The following is a 20,938-nucleotide window of genomic DNA, read 5'->3' on the forward strand; positions in this document are numbered from 1 at the left end:
CTTGGAACAAGAAGTGAGACTGGGAATAAAGGAAGAGATGGTTGATCTCTGAACCCTCTTTAAATGGAGATTTTGAGAGGGGTTCTTTGCTCTGCCCTCCAGGTCTCCAGTCAGAGGGAAAGTACCAAGGGTACAGAGGTGGTAGGCTCACAGACCTAGGAAGTGTCTGAGGTCAAATTTGAACTGAGGACCACCTATCTCTAGGCCTAGGTCTCTTCCACTGAGCCACCTAGCTGATTCCCAGACACCTAAATCTTAACACCCATATTGGTGACTAATAATTTCCCGCCATACTTTATTACCTTTTTCGTGAAATTGACCTCATATTCAAAAAATCTACCAGGCATTGGAACCTAATCTGTCCAAGTAACATATAATAGCAGCTCACACTTGAATACTTCTTTATGGTTTACAAAATGTATCATACCTTATTTGCCTCTTACAAACCTGAAGTTGCCATTTTTCTCATTTTTACAAGTGAAGAAACTGAAGCAGGATTCAACCCTAGGTTTTCTTAATGCACAAGACTCCGTTCACTGACACACTACTTCCCTTTAGTGATGGTCAACTTTTTCTCAAGCATAGCTGAATTCATTTTCCTGTTTTCAGAACTCTTGCCCAAACTTGGATTCAAAGCATTTATGTAACTTCTTGAGGCCATGGACTTTTATTAGACTCCCTTTCCTGTTTTACTTGTGAATATCTTTACAATTCTTTCTACATTGTAGCTACTCTTAACCTCTCAGTATATAGTTTCCCATCAGACTAAGGTCTTAGATTTGCATATTTCCAGACAAAAACCCTTTTACCCCTTATTAGGATATTGTCACCTCTGGTTAGGTGCCTTTATTCCAATCTACTCAATCTATTCCTATTCTTGGATCCCAACTCCTTAGCCAGGAGGTATTTACTTCTCAAATCCAAAGCAGTTTCTCCTAAGGTTTTTAGCTTCTTAGCCAAGACTTTGTAATCTTTAGGAATGCTCTCTAGGATTCCTCTCAGCAGTATCCAACATTCCATCTGACAATCTTGGAAAAAGTACCACATCGCCAAGATGACAGAAAAATTGGTTTGTTAACAAACTGGCATATTGCTTGCTGTCAAAATGACTTCTCAACTGACCCCTCACTGACACCATTTGTAGAGTTCACACTGTTAAGTTATCCTTTTACCCAAGTCTAATTGTATCAAAATTACTTATCAGTGATAAAACTTGGTCGCTGGAAGCATTCCTTTTTAGGACTAAAATGTCTGATTGGTATCATTTATATATTAAATAGTAACCAGATGCTTATTGGGCTTTTAATTGCCATGAACTGATGCTAATACTTTTGAATTAAAGTTCATTTGACTTCATAATCCTAAGTGAAATTAAACAGTAAAATGTGTTGAGATTATTTTATACCAAGTCAGTGAATGTTTCTATTAAAGTTTAATATCATGGTATGAGGTAAATTCTTTAATAAATGATTCTGTTGCAGTTATAAAAACAATTCCTTTATGAATTGATTACAATCTATGTAGTTTTTCTTTGCAACAGACATTACCCATACATGGGCAACAATACCGTTGCTAACTTTCAATTGTCCAGGGCTTGCTGCTGTTGGTTATAACTATAAGAAATACATGTATCCTAACTAGATCTTTCGTTCCTCCATTTTTATTCATCAAGTACAAAGAATATACTTTTAAAGAAATCTTTATTTAATAAATTTGTAGGACAGTCAACATTCAAACAGAATAGAAAAGAAAATCAGTGTTCACAGGGATTTACCAGTTTCATTCAGATTCAGACCACATGACACAAGTCTCACCTGCCCAATAAATTAAAAACAACAAGAACACATAGAGTTATTGGGAAGTTATTGCACTGTCCTTTGCAAGACACCAAGATAAGGATAACTGTAGTCCAACTTTCTCAGCAAATTGAACATTCTGTGTCTGGGGCACTTTAACATAGGCTCTCTGGCAGCTCCTCTGTGTCAACCTGCCTCAGAGCACTGAGCCAACAAACAACAGAAATTTGTGTTTGCTTTTATTCCTTGAATTGTCTTACTTCAGAATGATGTTTAAGTGTAGTTGAATTTTCTCACATAACTCACAACTGAAAATTACAACTATAGTGGGTTAAGATATTGACCATTCAAGTTATTTTTTTTTTTTCCTTTCAATAAGCCCAGACAGAAGGCAATTGTTCAAAACTATATCCCACTTCAGTAGCATTTCTTGTATGGCAACATAGTAACCTTGGCTCAAATTTCCTAGAAAGCAAGAAAGAATCTTAAGGTTTTGATTCTTTGCTTTTTCGGCTGCTTGGTGATTTTGAAGAATTCGCTATGATCCAAGGATGTTCAAGGAGTTCCTTTAGTGTTAGCCTTTGGTAAGGATTATGCTTCAAAAGCCTTGAAATGAGATCCCTAGCCCCTTCTGTTACAAAGTCAGGGTATTTATATTCAACCTAGAAGAAAAACAGATTATATGAATTGACAACTCAAAGATTCTGGTAGAAACAACTTCCATTAACAAATGTGTATAGAATACAGTGCTAGACACTGTGGAGCAGACTAACTACAGATTACATAGAATTTACAGTGTAATATGGGGTTGAGATGTCAAAAAAATTTATGTAATGCTATGTAATATTATTGCAGGGTTACAAAACAAAGCACTCTGGAGCCTGAAAGAGTTTACTACTTCTAAACATGATCTGAAAGAAGAAAGGAAGAGAAAAGAAGACTTGGGGAAAGTTTTCTGGAAGAGATAATGGTTTTGACAAGTTTTAATGGATAAATAAGAAATCCAACAGATAAGAATATATTCCTGGTTGAAATGTTGATGGGTTTAGGGAATAGGATTAGATATTTTATTATAGGCCAGTATCAGAAGTATAACTCTTTTGGGAAGGCCAATCAAGCCCAGTGCAGGCAGAGCCAGACACTGAGATGACTCACATAGACCAATAAGATATTTTTTAAAAAGTTGGTTTAATTAACAAGGGAAAGGTTAGAAGGGATTTGGATAAACTTAATCAACAATGCCAACTACCTAAACCCCCCAGATCTAAATATCTCCACACAGAGATTTTCTTCCGAGTGATTTTCCTGCTCTACTCTTCTCCTCACTATCTAAAACCAAATTCCTGTACTAGGTTAAACTAACACTAAACCCTTCTTTGATGATTTTAAGGAAAAGGTCTGTGTAAATCTGACAGGGCCCAAAGATGGTCCAAGATCCAAAAGGATCTAGGCCAGGTCTCACAATCAGATGTCAGATGTCTCAGGATCACCACAGGAACTCAGCAGATATCAACCAGCCAACAGGGAAGCAGGAAAACAGAGCAGCAGGTAGGAAGATAAGGTAGGAAAAAAGCCACAGGGAAACAGCTGCCTCTTCCAAGTCAAAACCCCAGAGAGAGAAAAGACACAGCCCAGGGCCCAACTGTCTCTTAGTAACAGCTCAGCTCTCCCCATCAGAATTCAAGAATGTTGTACTCTGCTGCCCTTGCCTCTGCCCTCTGCAAACTTACACTTTCCTCCTTAACTTAACTTTTCTTATAACATGGTATAGGGAACAATACATGCAAAGTTGGAAAGGAAGGTAAAACACAGACAAGAAAAAAACATGATTGGATCTCTATGAAAGAAAGACTATTCTGGTAGTATTTATAATGCACAGATTATCATTCTGTGAGAGCAGAAGTAGCAAGCCATAGAAGTAGGCTATTGTCATAATTCAGTGGTAATAGGCTCCTTAGGGAGGTAAGGATAGGAACAGAAAAGAAGGAATGGATGGAAAGCAAAGTGCAAGGAATTAAAAATGACCTACTAAGTGATAATATGACTAGTCAGGGAGAGGCAAGACACAGAGACAACCTAAAATCGAGCACACAAGAGAATAAGGAAATGTTATTTCCTCAAAACAAAGAGTAAAGTCAGGAGGAGGAGTGAGTTAAGAAAAGGATAATCAGGAGAAAGAAAGGAAAGGTGAAAAGGCACAAAGTGTAAAAGGGAATTCTTGGTTCGAGTTCACACTTGTGAAAAGGGAATCCTTTATTCTCTTTGCCTAGTTGGAGTTAAAACTTTGGTCAACAATAACTTAAGTACCCCTACTTAGTACCTCACAAGATTGTGAGGACAGGATTAACTCTCCTTTGTCTATCTTTTGACTGAATGATACAAGCTAGAACTAGGTGGAGGAGCTCACAAACCACTTAGTGAATTCACACCTTACTTGATGCTAGGTGAGAAGCCAGTAAAATACTTGAAGAGCTCCACCTTCCCCCCCCCCCCCCAACTCAAACAGCCAGAAACTTTTGAATTCTTTTAAGAGTTCACACACTCAGAAACACGTGAACCCAAAGGTAACAACTCAGACAATTTGGAAACTGTGATTAGCCCCTGTGAAAAGGGGCAGGGATGGGAAGCCAGCACAAAAGCCACAAAAAAAAATCTCTGAGCAGTCAGTCTGGTGAAGTTGACTGTAGTGGAGAGTGCCTCCTGCAGATAGTCAAGGGAACTTTACTGGATACTATGGCTTGGATCGTGGCATCAACTTTGATTCTGACTCCTGGACTACTTTTTTGGGTGAGTGAAAAGGGCTATTTTCCTAATTTCCTAAGAGACTAGCTTCCATCTACTGGCCCTCCTGGTTGAGAACTAGTATAGGTATTTTCTCTAACCTCTCTCAGTTTCCACTCTATTTTGTAAACAAACTTAATAAAACCAGTGACCATGTTATTTCACATAATTTAAGTCTAACCACTAAATTTAACCCTTACACAAGCAAGGATTGATAAAAATCAAAGCAAAGTTCTAGCAGAGGTGCAAGAAAGAATACTGCTGCAGTCAATCTTTCTTTTTAGGTAAATGATTCCTTGTGGGGGACCTTTCTGCTTTGAGGGAAGAAGGCAGTTTAGGCATCATCTAATCAATGTGAGGGGTAAGGCATAGTTGGTGGATAGAAAGAGAAGAAAAAGGCTTAAGTTGGGGAATGAGATCAAGAATCAACAAAAATTTTTTTAAATACAGAACAGTAGCAATGAAGGATCAGCTAAGGTGATATACCATGAATCTATAATGATGAAAAATAAGATACAAAAGAAACTAAGAATACATGAAAAATCATATATTTTAAGAATATACTATTTTTAGCAGACCTCATTAAAAAAGTGAAATCACATCATATAAAGAAATTACAATTGAAGTGATGGGGCTCTTTTCATATATGTTTTACCTTTGAAATGTTTCTGTAAGTTTCTTGATATGTTTCTGCCTCAAAAGGTGGCTTTCCAACTAGAAATTCATAGCACAGAACTCCAAGACTCCACAGATCTACCTTTTCATCATGCATCCTGCCTTCAATCATCTCAGGAGGTAGATAATCAAGTGTGCCACAAAGAGTTGTCCTCCTTCAATTGAGAGAACAGTAAAAAGGCTACTATGTTACTAAGTTCCATTTTCTTATTCACATTCATAACAAGAAAGGTCAAAAAAATTATTCAATTCAAATAAACCTGCAAATTTTCTGGAATCAGTCAGGGTTTTTAGATTCTTCTATTATAGAATACTCATAAGCTTGGGTGAACATCCTGAACAAACATTGATCAAGAATCAAATAGTGAAATCTTAAAGAGAAACTGACTTTTTAAAACCCCAACTTTGAAATCCAAGAAGCACAGATCATAGCAGTCACTAAGAGCACTTTACCTCAGATACTGACTGTATAATAAGTTCTTGCTAAAGTTGGCCCATTTGCTCCTTTAATGCTGAATGAGTTTAAATTCTAGTTTCTGCCCTGCTGCTAGCTAGTTGCATGACTTGTTAATCACCTTACCTCTTTGGGTCTCAATATTTTGAACCAATCAAATCAGGACATTAGCCTAAAGTCTATGGTTGAGAGTACAGTGGTCTTAGCCTTGGAATAAGAAGACCTCAGGTTCATGTCTTGACACTAATATTTCTATACTCCTGGTCAAGTAGAATATTTTAATTTTCCAGAGTCCTGGAAGGCTCTAAGACTCTATATCTGGACAATTTCCTGACAGACATCAATGGAGAGAATCATTATACCTAACAACTGCTACACCTAATGATGCTTCAGGTTTGCACCACACATAAAAATAAAGGTCTATGGTCACTTCTAGACCTTATTTATAAAAATAACTTCCTACTTCTTTCTTTTACATATTTAATGGTTGCCACTAATGACACTGTTTGATGAGAAAAATGCGACAGCACGTACTTAATTTGCTTTACCACTGCTTTCCAAGGATATATTACCTTGAAAAAGGATGCTTAAAAGGGCCACAATTTTGTAAAGTTTTGTCAATTTTGCTCAAAGTTGTCAATTCTACCTAATGGTCCACTAGTTTGAGTATTTTCACAGAATGAAACAGAACCAAGGAATTCATATATCCCTTGTGAAAAGGGAATTAACACTTCCTTTTTTTTTTTTTTTTTTAAATTTAAACAATCAGGAACTTGGAATTCCCCTCCCTTTTAACTTAGTCAGGAACTTAAAGATCCTTTGTCATTGATAGAAAGTTCATACCCTCAGAGACAGGAAATTGATTCCATGGGCAGTGCCAAATTTAAGAAACTATGATTGGTTCCTGAGGTGTGGCATGGGGGAGCCAATGGGTGGAGAAAAATGTTTGTAAGGTGAAATCCAGCCCGAAGGGGAACATTCTGATTTGCACTGACTCTCTGAGATTAGAGCTCTTAACACTGGTAGCCCTTGCTGAAAGGACTCTCAGACTTGGATTTGGGATTCCTGCATTAGTGACTAGGCCTGAAAGAAGGCATTTACTCTGGGGACTCTTGCTGAAGAGATTCCCGAGCTCTTCTGATTGGAGATTGAGCTTTTTGTCGGTGGTGAGCTGGATTTCTTCAGAGCAGACTCTAGGGTGGTAGACTAGGCAATCCTTTACGTCCTTCCTACATTTCCCTCATTTTACTATCTTTCTATTTCAATTAAACTAAATTGTTAAAGCTACTAAGAGCCTCATAATTTTAACTGTAATTATTACAATTTGGCGATCACTTAAAAACTATTATACCCTTAATGATTATACTAAGTATAGTATATCACAGGGAAGAGAAATCACACAAAGGTAAGAGAAACAAGGTAATTTATAAAATTTTGGGCCTTAGGAAGACATGGATTCAAGTTCAGATTCAAACATTATAGAGATCCTGCTCTATAACCAAAGGCTTATCTGAGTGGCCTAGGGTGGTCCAGATGTAAAGAATGAAACAGATTGAAAAACATGGCTTGTTAGCTCAAAGTGCTCTGAGGTACAATGGAGTCACCAGTTTATTATATAGAAAGTTAAAGATCCCCTTCCCCCAAAAGCCCAAGAAAGTTTCCCACAGTTACAGAGAGCAGTATTTTTACTATAGCCAAAACAAAAGCCTTAGAAGCCTCCAGGTGTAGATAAAAACCTGTGCTAAACGATCAACTACATGAAGCCTGGGACATCTCATTAGGCCGGAAAGCCCCTGAAGTTCTCAGCCTTGATGGCATTAAACAAAATTTTTGAGCCTCATTATTTTACTTTAATTCTGGGCAAAATGTCCTGCCAAGGGTTCAACCTTGGCTGTACTAAGCAGCTGCATTCTCGGTCAAAGGGGAACAGTGTTAGCCTCCCTCCTACTGAATTACTGAGAGCCCAAAGCTTTTTCAAAAAGACTATAATGCATTTTAAAGAAAGGTGAGAATTATGAAAGGAATCAAAAGAGGAATCTCAGATTGTTATCTTAGATATCCCATTCCGGTTCTCAACCCTGATAGGAAGAAAAGCCAATACAAAGCTCTGCCAGTATGTATTGATCTTTTGATGGGATTCAGATAAAAATATCTACTTGAGATTCTAATTTCTCTTAATAGTTCCCAACATACTCCCCCTTCTCTTCAAAATAAGATGATTTATTACACAGGAAAACTTTGAATAATGAAAGAAGTTATAAATTAGTTATAATCATCAGTTATAGTTGGATCTGACAGGAATTACAGATCAAATTGTTTGTTTACGGCTCTCTACAAAACATATGCTGATCACATTAAACTCAACTCTCAAGTCTATAGCTTCAAGGAGTTTCTCTCAATGAAATCACAGGTCCAGAACAAACAAACAGGAAGGACATGTGTCAAACAAATTTACCTTTAATGCCCAGTTTTAAATTTACATTCTTACCTAGATGATGGGGCATGCACTGACCAGCCAAAATCTGCAATCTTCAGCTCTCCATCTGATCCAAGTAGTAAGTTCTCTGGTTTAATATCTCGGTGAATCACCTTTTTTGAATGACAGTATGATAAGGCATCTGCCAGTTCTGTGATATACTAATAAAAGATCATTGGGAAAGTCAGTATTTAAGGTGTGTCAAGCAACTTAATTTTAGAAACCTTTGAAGAGATAATATTTTATATTTTTACTAATCTTGAAAAAAGTGATAAATATGATAAAATTAACTATTAGCCTCTTGTCCCCAATTTTTATTTCCAATGTATTCATCCTTAAGTGCTATTTATTACAAATATATGCTAAAAATCATTTGACCTTTGATGGCAGGGGAAAGAGAAGAGGAAAGGAAGAAGTAACAGGAAAGAGATAAAGAACTATAGAGGATTCCCCTAAATCTGAGAGAAATATCAACTTATATCAATCCCTACTAACATTCTGGAGGAGAAAGTTAACAGATCCTTATTAACAAAGGCAGAATGGTAAAGTGGAGTTCAGTTGGGACTTAAAAGTCTGAAGTCTATTGTCCAGTTTCAGGATCTGACCCTTAGTAGCCATGTGATCTTGGGCAAGATACTTTACTTCTCTGTGTCATTATTCTAGGAAATGAAACAGTTGAACTAAATGATCCCTAAAGAGTCTTTTTCAGTTCTCCTAAGAACTCTGAGGCCAGGGGAGAATAACAAGGCTAATTATAGAAAAAAAAATTTTTAACACATTTTACACCACTAACTTTTTAAAACAAAGGAAAACCCTTTCTACAAAGGACTCCAACCTCCAAAAAGTTATTACAATAGAAAGAAGAATTAAAACACACCAATGTTGGGGCAGCTGGGTAGCTCAGTGGATTGAGAGTCAGGCCTAGAGGCAGGAGGTCCCAGGTTCAAATCTGACCTCAGACATTTCCTGGCTGTGTGACCCCGGGCAAGTCACTTGACCCCCCATTGCCTACCCTTACCACTCTTCTAACTAAGAGCCAATACACAGAAGTTAAGGGTTTAAAATAAAAAAATAAAAAAATAAAAAAAACACACCAATGTTGATGACACAAAAATAAATTTAAAATCATGCCTAAAAACTAGTTACTTTAATTTGCCTCTGGGGTTCCTTCTAGCTCTAGATCCATGATCCTACATCTTCTATAGCAATTACTATGACCTAGCCTTAAAAATCAAAACAAAACTATGAGGGGGCAGCTGGGTAGCTCAGTGGAGTGAGAGTCAGGCCTAGAGACAGGAGGTCCTAGGTTCAAACCCGGCCTCAGCCACTTCCCAGCTGTGTGACCCTGGGCAAGTCACTTGACCCCCATTGCCCACCTTTACCACTCTTCCACCTATGAGACAATACACCGAAGTACAAGGGCTTAAAAAATAAATAAATAATGAAAACTATGAGTCACAATTGGAGATTTAAGAATGGGAGATTTAGGAATTTTGCTAATGTTGTTCAGTCATTTTCAGTCATATCCAACTCTATGACCTATTTGAGGTTCTTGGCAAAGACACATGAGTGGTTTGCCATTTCCTTCTCCAGCTCATTTTACAGATGAGCAAAGTGAAATAAACAGGGTTAAGTGACTTGTTCAGAGTCACCCAGCTAGGAAGTGTTTGAAGTCAGATTTGAACTTAGGAAAATAAATCTTCCTAACTCCCAGCCCTGCACTATGGCCATTGTACCACCCAAGTGCCCAAATTTTGGAATATTTGGTCTGGGGAAAAAAATTACACAATATCTCATTCTCATATTAAGTTGCACAAACTGTTTTGGTTTATCCATCTAATCTTACTTGGGTAACTAAATCTAAAAGGCAGTCTACTCTACTACAATAAAAGCTATATTGCTAAAGAAACTAAAACAAGAAGGGAAAAAAGCCTTTAGAAATTATTTAACCTACTGGGCAATTAATTAAAAACTTACAGTAGCCGTTCTTTGTTCATCAAATTTTGAAAGCTTTTGAAGCTCTCTATAGACTTCTCCACGAGGTGCATATTCTAGAATTAGATAAACTCTTGTGGCATCATGAAAATAACCATATAATCTCAGAATATTAGGATGCCTGCAACAAAGAATGAATACTATGCAAAAAGAGTTATCACCAGTAAGCAAAATCCACACACTATTCTTTTTCTTCCTTTCAGTAAGTACACAGGATTTATTATCCTAGTTTAGAAACATTAAACTGAGAAAATATTTAATGCACTAAAAAGATGATACATTATTTTCACTGCTATGGCTTTTGATACTTAAAAGTCTTAAGGTATGGAAAAAAGGCAATGTGAAAGCTCTAAGACCACAATGGGTATGCTACCCTTTTTAAGAAAACTAAAATTTATTTTAACTTCACTTTCTCTCCCTCTTATCCACCCACTGAGAAAGCAAAAGCCAATATTAATTCTGACATTAACCATGTCCAAAAAATATGCCTCAATCTGCACTAATCAGAATTCAAAGTACTTCAAAGTTGTTTATCATTTCAATGTCGAGGTTCTTCTGATTCTGCTTACTTCACCCTGCAGTTTATATTCTCTATCCATTTATATAAGTCTTTCCAAGCTTCACAGAAACCATCCTTTTTATCATTCCTTACAATTGTTACAGCATCATATTCATGTGCTATCATTTATGTACATACCTCACTCATTTTACTTTCTAATTCTTTGCCACCATAAAAAAGAGCTACTTTAAATATTTTTGTACATATGAGTTCTTTACCTCTTTATTTTAAATTGTTGGTGCACAGACCAAAATTGTATCATTTGGGACATAGTTCCAAATTGTTTTCCAAAATAGATGGAACAATTCACAGCTCAACCAACAGTCCATTAATGTACCTATTTCCCCACAGCCTCTTAAGCATTTGTCATTTCCCCTTTTTTGTTTAACTTTATCAATCTGTTTGGGTATGAGGTGGAATCTCAAGAGTTGCTTAAGTTTTTTTTCTATTAAATTGTGACTTTTGATAGTTTAGCTGAAAACTGACCTTTCTTATCCCCTGACCTTTTATTAACTAGGGAATAGATCTTAAGTCTTACAAATCTATATCAATTCTCTGTGTATCTTAGAAATGAGACCTCTATCAGAGAAATTTTCTGCAAAGATTTTTCCTACCAGATATTTGCTTCTCTTCTACTTTTAACTGCACTGGTTTTGTTTATGCAAAACCTTTTTAATTTTACATAAATCAAAAATTTCCATTTTATCTTCTATAATCCTCTTTGCCTTGCATGGTCATGAAATTTCACCTCATACAAAGATCTGAGAGGTAACTTTTTCCCTCCCTCCTCTAATTTATTTATTTCAATCTTTATATTTAAGTCACATTCCTATTTGGAACTTATCTTGTTTGTTATATGGTGTGAGATCCTGGTCTATACCTAATTGCTGCCAGAATGACTTCTTAATATTATTCACATTATCAAATCATTTCATTTTCAACAAATTCATAAGTCCTATAGATATAATATAACATACACATAATTTTTCAAAAATAGTGATCTAATCAATCAAGGCACACCATGATTCTTAATGAGCTTTGAAAAATCCAGTACATACAATAATTTCCTTTATTCTACATTTTTTTTGACTAATGCCTTAAAATACCCTAAAACACTTACTTACCTAAGATGAGACTGTATTTCTACTTCTCGTCTCAGCTGATGTTCAACTCCTGCCTTCTCCAGTTGAGCCTTAAAGAGCACTTTAAGTGCCAGGATAAACTTGCTTTGTTTCTCTCGTGCCAAGTAAACATTTCCAAATTTTCCTTTTCCCAAAGGGCGACCAATTTCAAAATCATCCAATGCCCACTGTCTTCTACAGAGAGTATTTTAATATATTTAAGTTTATGGGAACAACAGTACTTTCTCAGAAACTAAATAAATGATAAACATTTACATGTTTTTATACACAATAATACCAAATAAATATTATGAAAACTACCACTACTGTAGAAGGGGCAAACCAGTAGTGACTGCTAGAAGTAGCAGGGATTTTTAACAAGTAATAGCTATTTATAATCAAGGAATTCTACCCAATTACTTCTAATAGTTAGATTAATGTCAGAAGGTAAAAAGTCATAATTAGAGATTCTGAAAGAGGCCTTAAGAGAAAATCCATCCCCCAACTTTTGCAGATTAGGAAACATCTACAGAAAGAGTAAACAAACTTGCCTAATGTTACGCAGCCAATAATTGACAGAATCGAGAATAGAACTCAGCTCTAGACTTTCACAGCTCAATGTTCGATATATATCATGCTAGATCTTGCCAAAGTTAACTATGGAATTTAGAGCTGGAGGAAACTTAAGATGGTCATTATAAATTCAGCCTCTTTATTTGAGAGATGAGAAAATCAAGGCTCAGAAGTTACTTAACTAAATTCTACGGTGTTTTTAGTGTGTGCTTACCTCACATATCCAATCTGTAGTCAAATCCTTTCATTTCCACTTTTATGATATCTGTTATGTGTTCCTTTTGCTCCACTCAAGCAACTATGCCTCTAGTTTAGGCCTAATACTTCTTGCCTAGACTGTTCTAATGCTTTCCAACTGGCATCTCCCTACTCTAATCCATCTTCCATTCAAGTTGCCAATCTGCTTTTTCTGAAAATTATAGCTGACCAAGCTATCCCTCCAATCCCCAATCCCCTTCTCCACTTAATAATGAGGCTCCAGTGGCTATCTGTGCTTAAAAAATGCTTGTTGAGAGCAGGTAGGTGGCCCAATGGATTGAGAGCCAGGCCTAGAGACAAGAGATCCTAGGTTCAAAACTGGCCTCAGAAACTTCCTAGCTGTGTGACCCCGGGCAAGTCACTTAAGCCGTATTGCCTAGTTCTTCTGCTCTTCTGTATTGGTTCTAAGACAGAAGAGTTAAAAAAATGTTTATTGACTGACACCCCCCATACCATCTACACACCCCTCTCCTTATTGAAAGGAAAACAATTTTGGACCATAGCTAAATAGTTTTTTGTTAAAAGTGATGCATTAATTTAGTTTCTCTTTCCTACATAACAGCCAACCATATCTGTAAACAAATTATAATAATCATCTTCCCCAAATTTATTAATAGTTATTTAAAGATAAATGAACTATCTCAGCAATTCTCTATATACTTAGCTTCATAGTATTACATGCAAATCTTACTTTTTAGTTTCTTCATTTTTCTGTCTTGGTGTCTCTCCCTTTCCAGGAATGCTTGCTATTCATAAAATAAATTTTAAAAGTCAATACATTTTATGAAACAATCATAGACTAACATTTTTTTCCTACCATTTATTATATGGGGAATTTCTAGAATTAAGGGGAAAAATAAGAACAAAGTTAGAGCAGGGTAGGGGGAGAATTTCAGGAGAAATACAAAGTTGGAATCTCAGAAAAACCTCTACTATTTTGGGATCAACATCTGTATCATGACATATTTAAAGAGTAAGCGAAATAGTTCTTGAATACTTTGGCAGTCTATAAGAACTACATTTATAGGCCTATATTTCTTTCTTTTTTTTTTTTTAACCCTTGTACTTCAGTGTATTGTCTCATAGGTGGAAGAGTGGTGAGGGTGGGCAATGGGGGTCAAGTGACTTGCCCAGGGTCACACAGCTGGGAAGTGGCTGAGGCCGGGTTTGAACCTAGGACCTCCTGTCTCTAGGCCTGACTCTCACTCCACTGAGCTACCCAGCTGCCCCCCTATATTTCTAACTATGTAAGCTGGAGATTTAAAAAAAAAATACCATTCAGTTACTAGGTTTTTAGTGCATAACATTCTTTTTGGAGAAGGAAAAGATAGTGGAATGTTACAGACACATATATACATTATATACCCTTCAAAAAAATGACTGTCTACCACTTCTTCCACAACAAAAAACTGTCATAAGGGAATGCAGAAATCTAGGATAACATGAATTATGCAACAGCTCAACTATAAAAATATACTGACAATTTAATAACCATAGCAGAAATACTAGTGGACTTTTTGTGCAGAAATCAACAAGTAATGTGAAGTAGAGGCAAGATGAAACAGGCAGCTATTATTCTGACTTTAGGTCACAACATTAAATGCAAATAAGCATTTAAACTATAATAACCTGAATATCATATCCATGAGAAATTATTTAAAAGATGGTGTTCCAAAACAAACTAAACAAAACAACACTATTTTTCAATATGCTAACTACAAAGGATGAAACTATCCCAAAAGTTGTGAAAGTCCTACTTACCAGAGACTGGTGGCTGAGACTGCTCAGTGTTTTGAGTGCTACTTGGTGGTCTTGATGTAGGATGAATTACAGGTGCTGGCTGTAACTTCTGTGACTGGTGAGAATGAATTGTTTTATGACTAGAGATATTCTTTTGTGCCTGGGAAGAAACTATAAGAGGATTTGAGGAACATAAGACTCGCTGAGCTTGTCCACTACTCCCAGGTAACCGACTCTGAGAAGAAATCTGCTGAGTTATAGGCACACGTTTTGGACCTTCCCCAAGCAGAACTGCTGTCTTTAATTTAAAAAAAAAAAAAAAAAAGAGGAAAAGGAAAATTAAAAATTATATAGCGCTTAGGACAATTAAGACATATCAGAATTTTAAAAGGATTTCTGCTTTCTTATACATGGAATGGGACAGATAGTACATATTACATCTTAGATGTTTTCTGATTTATTTTTAATAGGAAAAAGATATTAAAATGCCTTTGGTCTTGAGTTAAGTTTAAAAACTGACTGAGTTTCATTAAAAAATGTAGGTTCTAAGGGGGCAACTGGGTGACTCGGTAGATTAAGAGCTAGTCCTAGAGACCAGAGGTCCTAGGTTCAAATTTGACCTCTCTTTCCAGCTGTGTGACCCTGAGCAACCCCCATTGCCTAGCCCTTACCACTCTTCTGCCTTGAAACCAATATAGAATATTAGTTCCAAGATGGAAGGTTAAGGGTTTTAAAAAAAGAAATTTAGGTTTTAATTTGATGTTAAAATGATGTTTCAAACTTTCTCCAATTTATCCAAAGAACTATATGATTAGAAGCAAAACTTCTTTTGGAAATCACATAGTAGCTACTATCCTTTTCACCCTGTCTGCAGTAGACTAGGCCAAATATAATATAGTAAAAACATTGCCCTATAAATTAAAAGATCTATATTCTGCAGTCCCAGCTTTTCTGTCAATTGATTAACTAGTTAATAACTCTGTACAAGTCTCTTCCAATTTAAAAATTCTGTGATTCTGATTTCCCGGGTAGAAATTTAGCTTTACATACCATGAAGAGCTATCCCTGTCATGAAATCAAGGATTTAGAAAAATTATATTTCTATTATAAATAGGAAAAATTAAGTGAAAATCAATAAAAGATGTAAACTAAGATTAATACTTCATTTACTTGTTTTAAAAAAATTATTCATGCTCTACTTTTCTATTTCCTGATGTAGTTTGTTTATAAGTTTGTGTAGGGTACTTCCTTTAGCTAACATGTAAAAATATTGTATTCCATGGACAATGGAATTATTTTGGGAATTCCTTGGACAATTTATTCATATTATTTCCAGAAATATGATAGATAAAAACAATCAAAATAAAATCTGAGAATATTACTAATAAACACACTGGGGGGAGGTGTCACAGTTCAAGTTATTCTTGAAAAGCTATTAATCTGCCCTTAGTCACATTTCCCTCAAATCTGCTGAGCAGAGCAAGCAATGAAAAATGACTTTTAGGGGCCTGGAAATAATTTAGACAAAATAGAATTAGAAAGCTAAAAATGCCAAAATATAATCACTACTATGTATCATTGTATGACTCGTGGTTTTATAACTGTTATTGGGAAGATTTTTGCTGTTTAATAACTTTTTACCTTGTTGCTAGGTCCTGAAACATTGTTTTCTTTAGATATGTCCATGTTGCCTGGAGGGAAAAAATGTTTCTTAGTCAAAGCGTAGAGAAAGAAGTGATACATACATACCATATATGAGGCCTTACAAAACCCAGTTGGGTATGATTGTATATATGCATGTATATGTATGCATGTATATGTATGTTTGATATCCATATTCATATATAAGAGTTCCCATGGATATGAAACATACATTAGAAAAGTAAATTTTTTATAATTTCATAATAAAAGTTAATTTTTATTGTACATTGGCATATTTTAAGTTTACAATGCAACTTTATGAAAAGAGGTGACAAGGGCCATTCTCGAGAGTCCCAATCAATTTTTCCACTGATTTTTTTGTCTAAAAAGCAATACAGACCAAAGTAGGAGGGAGGCCAGAGGATGATAGGAGATCATATTCAGAGCTTATTCAAGTTGTAAATGAAGATTATTTTCCTTCTGTACAAATAGTCTAATGATTCCTTCAGGTATTCTAATATCTATAAAGTTCATTTTCACTCATTTATGCCCAAGTGCTATTATTTAGAACAATATTATCAATTTCTATTATTTTAACTTCAATTTTTTTCAATTTTCAGTCTTACTTCACTCCAGGATAATAAACTTTATAAAGTTTAACAAGACTTTAGAGGTCATCTAAAACAATGTGATCATTTTGTGGATGTTGAAACAGGTTATTATAATTCCTAACAAAATAAATGGAATTAAATACAAATTGACATAATGCCAAATACAATTCTATTATGCATGTGCGGAGAGTTAGGATTTATGCATTGAATAGGCAGGAATGCCAGGGCACTTTGTAGGATTATCAAGACATTTGAACTATTCAAAATTGGATGAAGAACAGATTCTTTCATACAAAATAACCCCACAGTATAAGAAAGCATGGTTGGCGCTGCAATCTGCATGAAGAGGAAACACTCATACCCAGCAGATACATCAAAATAAGTTTAGATTTTAGCCCAGTAGAAACATGCAACAACAAGCAACTCTACTGAGTGTAAAAGAAAACTGAGCAAAGGAAGAAAAACTTGCCTGGTAGTAATGAGAATACAGGAAGAGTGTGAACTGTATCAAATGTTGTACAAAGGACAGGTTAAGAGGTCTGAGAAAGAGGCAGTAAACAGACCACTAAGAATATAGTTTCAATACAGTGATAGCAGTAAAAGCCAAATTTTAGCTGAAGGAATAGATGATGAAGTAAAGATATCAGATTTAAATAATCAATCTAAATCTAAAATGGTAGATAGTGTGGCATAGCCAAGTAAAGGTTTTGAAGAGATCTCAAGAATTCTCTTTCAAAGTAAAGAACTTATCCAGTTTTTAGTCTTGGTATGAAGATAACAGAGTAATAGCCAAGTAAAGGTTTTGAAGAGATCTCAAGAATTCTCTTTCAAATAAAGAACTTATCCAGTTTTTAGTCTTGGTATGAAGATAACAGAGTAATGACAGGCCCTGCCCAAATAAAATACTTATTTTTTTATTTTTGCAGCTATCTTCCATGGTCCTGCCTGAGTCCAGAGTCTTATCACCAGAAAGTTGCACCACTACGCAGTGAATATTTTTGATTATAGAAATTCATGAAAACCATCTATTATGGGAGAAGGAATGTAATCTCAATTGATGGAGGGGCTACCTACATTTCAAGGGCTACAGATTCTTAAAGTGCACAGAAAGTATTGCAAGGAGAAGGAAAGAAGACAGTGGGGAAAGAATGAAGACAGAAGGGGTTTGAGAAAAATAAAGTTAATAGATTATGCCAAGCATGTGTTGTGTACAGGATACTTCCACCATGACTGCACCAAGTAAATAGTTTTGGGATTCCCATTTCACGTGGGGAGCCTATATACCTATATATCAGCTCAACATAACTTAAAAGTACCATATATGTAAAGTTAGTAATCATTTTCCACCATATTTATGCAGTTTTAAAAAAATCATATAAAGGTTTACTATCCAAGAGTTCATTGTTTTATGGAACAGCTAGGTGGCACAGTTAATAGAGTACCAGGCCTGGAGTTGGGAAGACCTAGGTTTAAATGTGATCTCAGACACTTCCTAGCTGGGTGATCCTGGCAAATCACTTAACCAACTGCCTAACCCTTACTGATCTTCTTTCTTAGAACTAACCCTAAGACAGAAAATAAGTTTAAAAAAGAAAAAAAAAGTGAGAAGGGAGCAAATTTCTGTTCAGAAGGGCAGCCAACAAAAAGGCGGATTGGAGTCAAGATATGGATTTTCAAATCTGACAGAGTCCAGTCTGATTGGATCCCAGAGTGTAGGAGAGGGCTTAAAGTCAAAAGAAGTTAAAAAGATAGCCTGATCCCTGGTTTGGGTCATCATAAAAGGCTTTAAAAGTTAAACAGTTTGTATTTGTTCCCAGAAGTCCAAAAGTTGGAAGCTGACTGAGTAGGAGAGTTATATGATTTGCAGATTTGCACTTCAGAAAAATTACTTTGACAGGGTCATGGAAAATGGACTGGAGTGGAGAGGGATTTAAAGAAGACCAATTAGGAGGCTATTGCAATTATCTAAGTGAGAGTTAATGAAGACCTGAACTAATATTGTGGTTGTAATTAAGAGTACAGAAGAGTTGGATGCAAGAGATATTACAAAAAAGAAAATAACAATATTTGGCAACTGACTGAATCAGTGGGGAAACAGAAAATGGTAAATAGAGGAATAGCAACAAGGTTTCAAATCTAAAAAAACTAGAAAAGATGTTTAATGGGATTCTGTATTATCGATATTAAATGTAAATTTGCGAATCTTAAAAAGCACTAGATAAATATCAACCATTTGTTATCATTATTGCTATTTTTTTAAACCCATACCTTCTGTCTCAGAATCAATACTTGTTTATTGGTTCCAAAAGTAAGGGCTAGGTAATAGGGGTTAAGTGACTTGCCCAGTAGGTCACATAGCTAACAGTGTCTGAGGCCATATTTGAACCCAATACTTCCTGTCTCTGGGCCTGGCTCTCAATCTGCTGAACCACCTAGCTCCCCCCAAATCCATTTATTAATGATTGTCATAAACAAAGATATTATTTACATTGTTTACATTGTCTTCAAATCTACTCTCTCATTTTATCCTGTCATTCCCTCACAATTTCTCTAAAGTAGTTCTGAGAAGCAAATCTTATAATCATTGGACCATTGGATTTTTAACCTTATCTTAAAGATAAACCAATAGTGGCCCAGAAAGATTAAGGGATTTGCCCCAAGATCATATATGGCTGTGGCAATGTTCTTTTTTTAAAGCCTTTACTTTCTGTTTTAGAATCTATTATCAATTCCAAGGCAGAAAATTTTTATGAGTTAAGGCAAGGGGGCTAAGTGACTTGCCCAGTAGAATCACACAGCATGGAAGTATCTGAGGACAAATTTGAACCCAGACTTCCCATTAGGCCAGCCTCTCTCTTTCTCAGAGCCACTTAGTTGAAGTAGCAATATTCAAATTCAAGTCTCCTAGTGAGTCTGGTGTTCAACCCACTACAACATGCATGCTCTCATTCGGAAAATGCATGTAAAGGAACTATCTGGTAAGCTTTAAATATCTGCAAATAACTTGGCATTAAACTATAATAGGATCCTAATGCTATCTTTCTGTCTTCACTTGATCCTCTTTCTCTATCTCCTTAACCTCTAAAACACAATAACGTTCACTGAATTAAATATAAAAAGTTATTTCTAAGACCGATAGATAGGTCGGTAAAAATGGAAAGAATAAGAAGGGTAAAGTACTGAACTCAAACTTCTATCCAACTTCCGGTTTCCTTTACATAAAATTTCCTCCCATTTCCCAGTGGCACTTTATCTTCAATCTTTCCAAGTTCCTTGTGTCGCCTTATTTTAGCCCACCCTAAAAACTTCATAGAAAACAAAGTCAGTAGGTTTTGTTTTACCACATGTATTTCCATATTTCCGGGTGCCACTAATTGGCTCGTGCCCACGGTAAGCGTTTAATACATATAAATAAGTAGAACTGAACTCCATTACCTTCCCTACACACATATATACACACCCCTAAGCACGCTCTTCCCTCCCCCATAAGCCGGACTTTAGGAGATCTACAATCTTCAAGCCTCTATAGAAAAATAACCCCCCAGGCCCGTAAGGCTTCCGCTGCCGAGTTCCGTCCTTCCCTTCTCAAAGGGCCCTGTTCTCTCCCCCATTTCCACGCTGTCCCCCAATACCTCATTCGTTTTCCATGCACCCCCCGTTCCCTCAAAGACACCTCCTCTCTCGTACTTTTCTCCCCAAAAGGTCAAATTCTTGGAGGCCACAAACCTCCCTCTGGCCTGGTCAGGTCCGATCAGAAGATAGCTGGGAGAAAGGAAATTGGACGGCAACTACCGTTTGAATTCAAATAGTCCCTCTTAAAGACACTTTACGTCCCATGCCGAGCGCTGATTGGACGCATTCTCAAAAGTGTTTAAGTCCTATTGGCCACGGGCTGGGTAAACGCCCAAGACGCCGCGCAGGCGTATAATAAACACAGCGGGGTTCCTAGGTATCACTAAATAAACTAACTTACACTGTGATTCTAGATCTTCCGTAAGTCTCCAACGTTGCGACTGCTGATGAAATATAAATGGAGAAATATTTACTCTTGGACGTCCCCACGATTGCTGAAGGGATGAACAGAGAGCATTAAACAAGTTCACTACTAAGACTGGCATGCCAGGAACAAAAATGGCAACCGAAGTGAAGTAAAGGAAAGAAGGAGGAGCCCAGAACCGGCCTGACCAATCGATATCGCGGCGTTCTGCGTACCTGCCTGCACGCATGCGCAGTGAGGGTGGTGCTAGGAGGCTCGATC

The 20,938-nt window shown here is 36.3% G+C and overlaps 1 protein-coding gene across 2 annotated transcripts; it reads right to left on the bottom strand.

Moving 5' to 3' along the window:
• Positions 1–1,683: 1,683 nt before the first annotated feature.
• Positions 1,684–20,906, bottom strand: AURKA (aurora kinase A). Of its 2 annotated transcripts, XM_044661126.1 has the most exons (9): positions 20,654–20,906; positions 16,070–16,119; positions 14,450–14,726; positions 13,380–13,434; positions 11,861–12,052; positions 10,160–10,298; positions 8,195–8,343; positions 5,233–5,407; positions 1,684–2,458 (listed from the first exon to the last, which is right to left on the bottom strand). In XM_044661126.1, the coding sequence occupies exons 1-9, from the start codon at positions 20,904–20,906 to the stop codon at positions 2,282–2,284; spliced, it is 1,467 nt and encodes a 488-aa protein (XP_044517061.1). In that variant the 3' UTR covers positions 1,684–2,281. The 2 variants fall into 2 exon arrangements, with proteins under 2 accessions (XP_044517061.1, XP_044517062.1); XM_044661127.1 differs by lacking the exon at positions 20,654–20,906 and having other exon boundaries at positions 13,380–13,430; positions 14,446–14,726; positions 16,070–16,114.
• Between the last annotated feature and the right edge of the window lie 32 nt (positions 20,907–20,938).

Source organism: Gracilinanus agilis, chromosome 2 (genome assembly GCF_016433145.1).
Source record: "Gracilinanus agilis isolate LMUSP501 chromosome 2, AgileGrace, whole genome shotgun sequence".
Lineage (NCBI taxonomy): Eukaryota > Metazoa > Chordata > Mammalia > Didelphimorphia > Didelphidae > Gracilinanus > Gracilinanus agilis.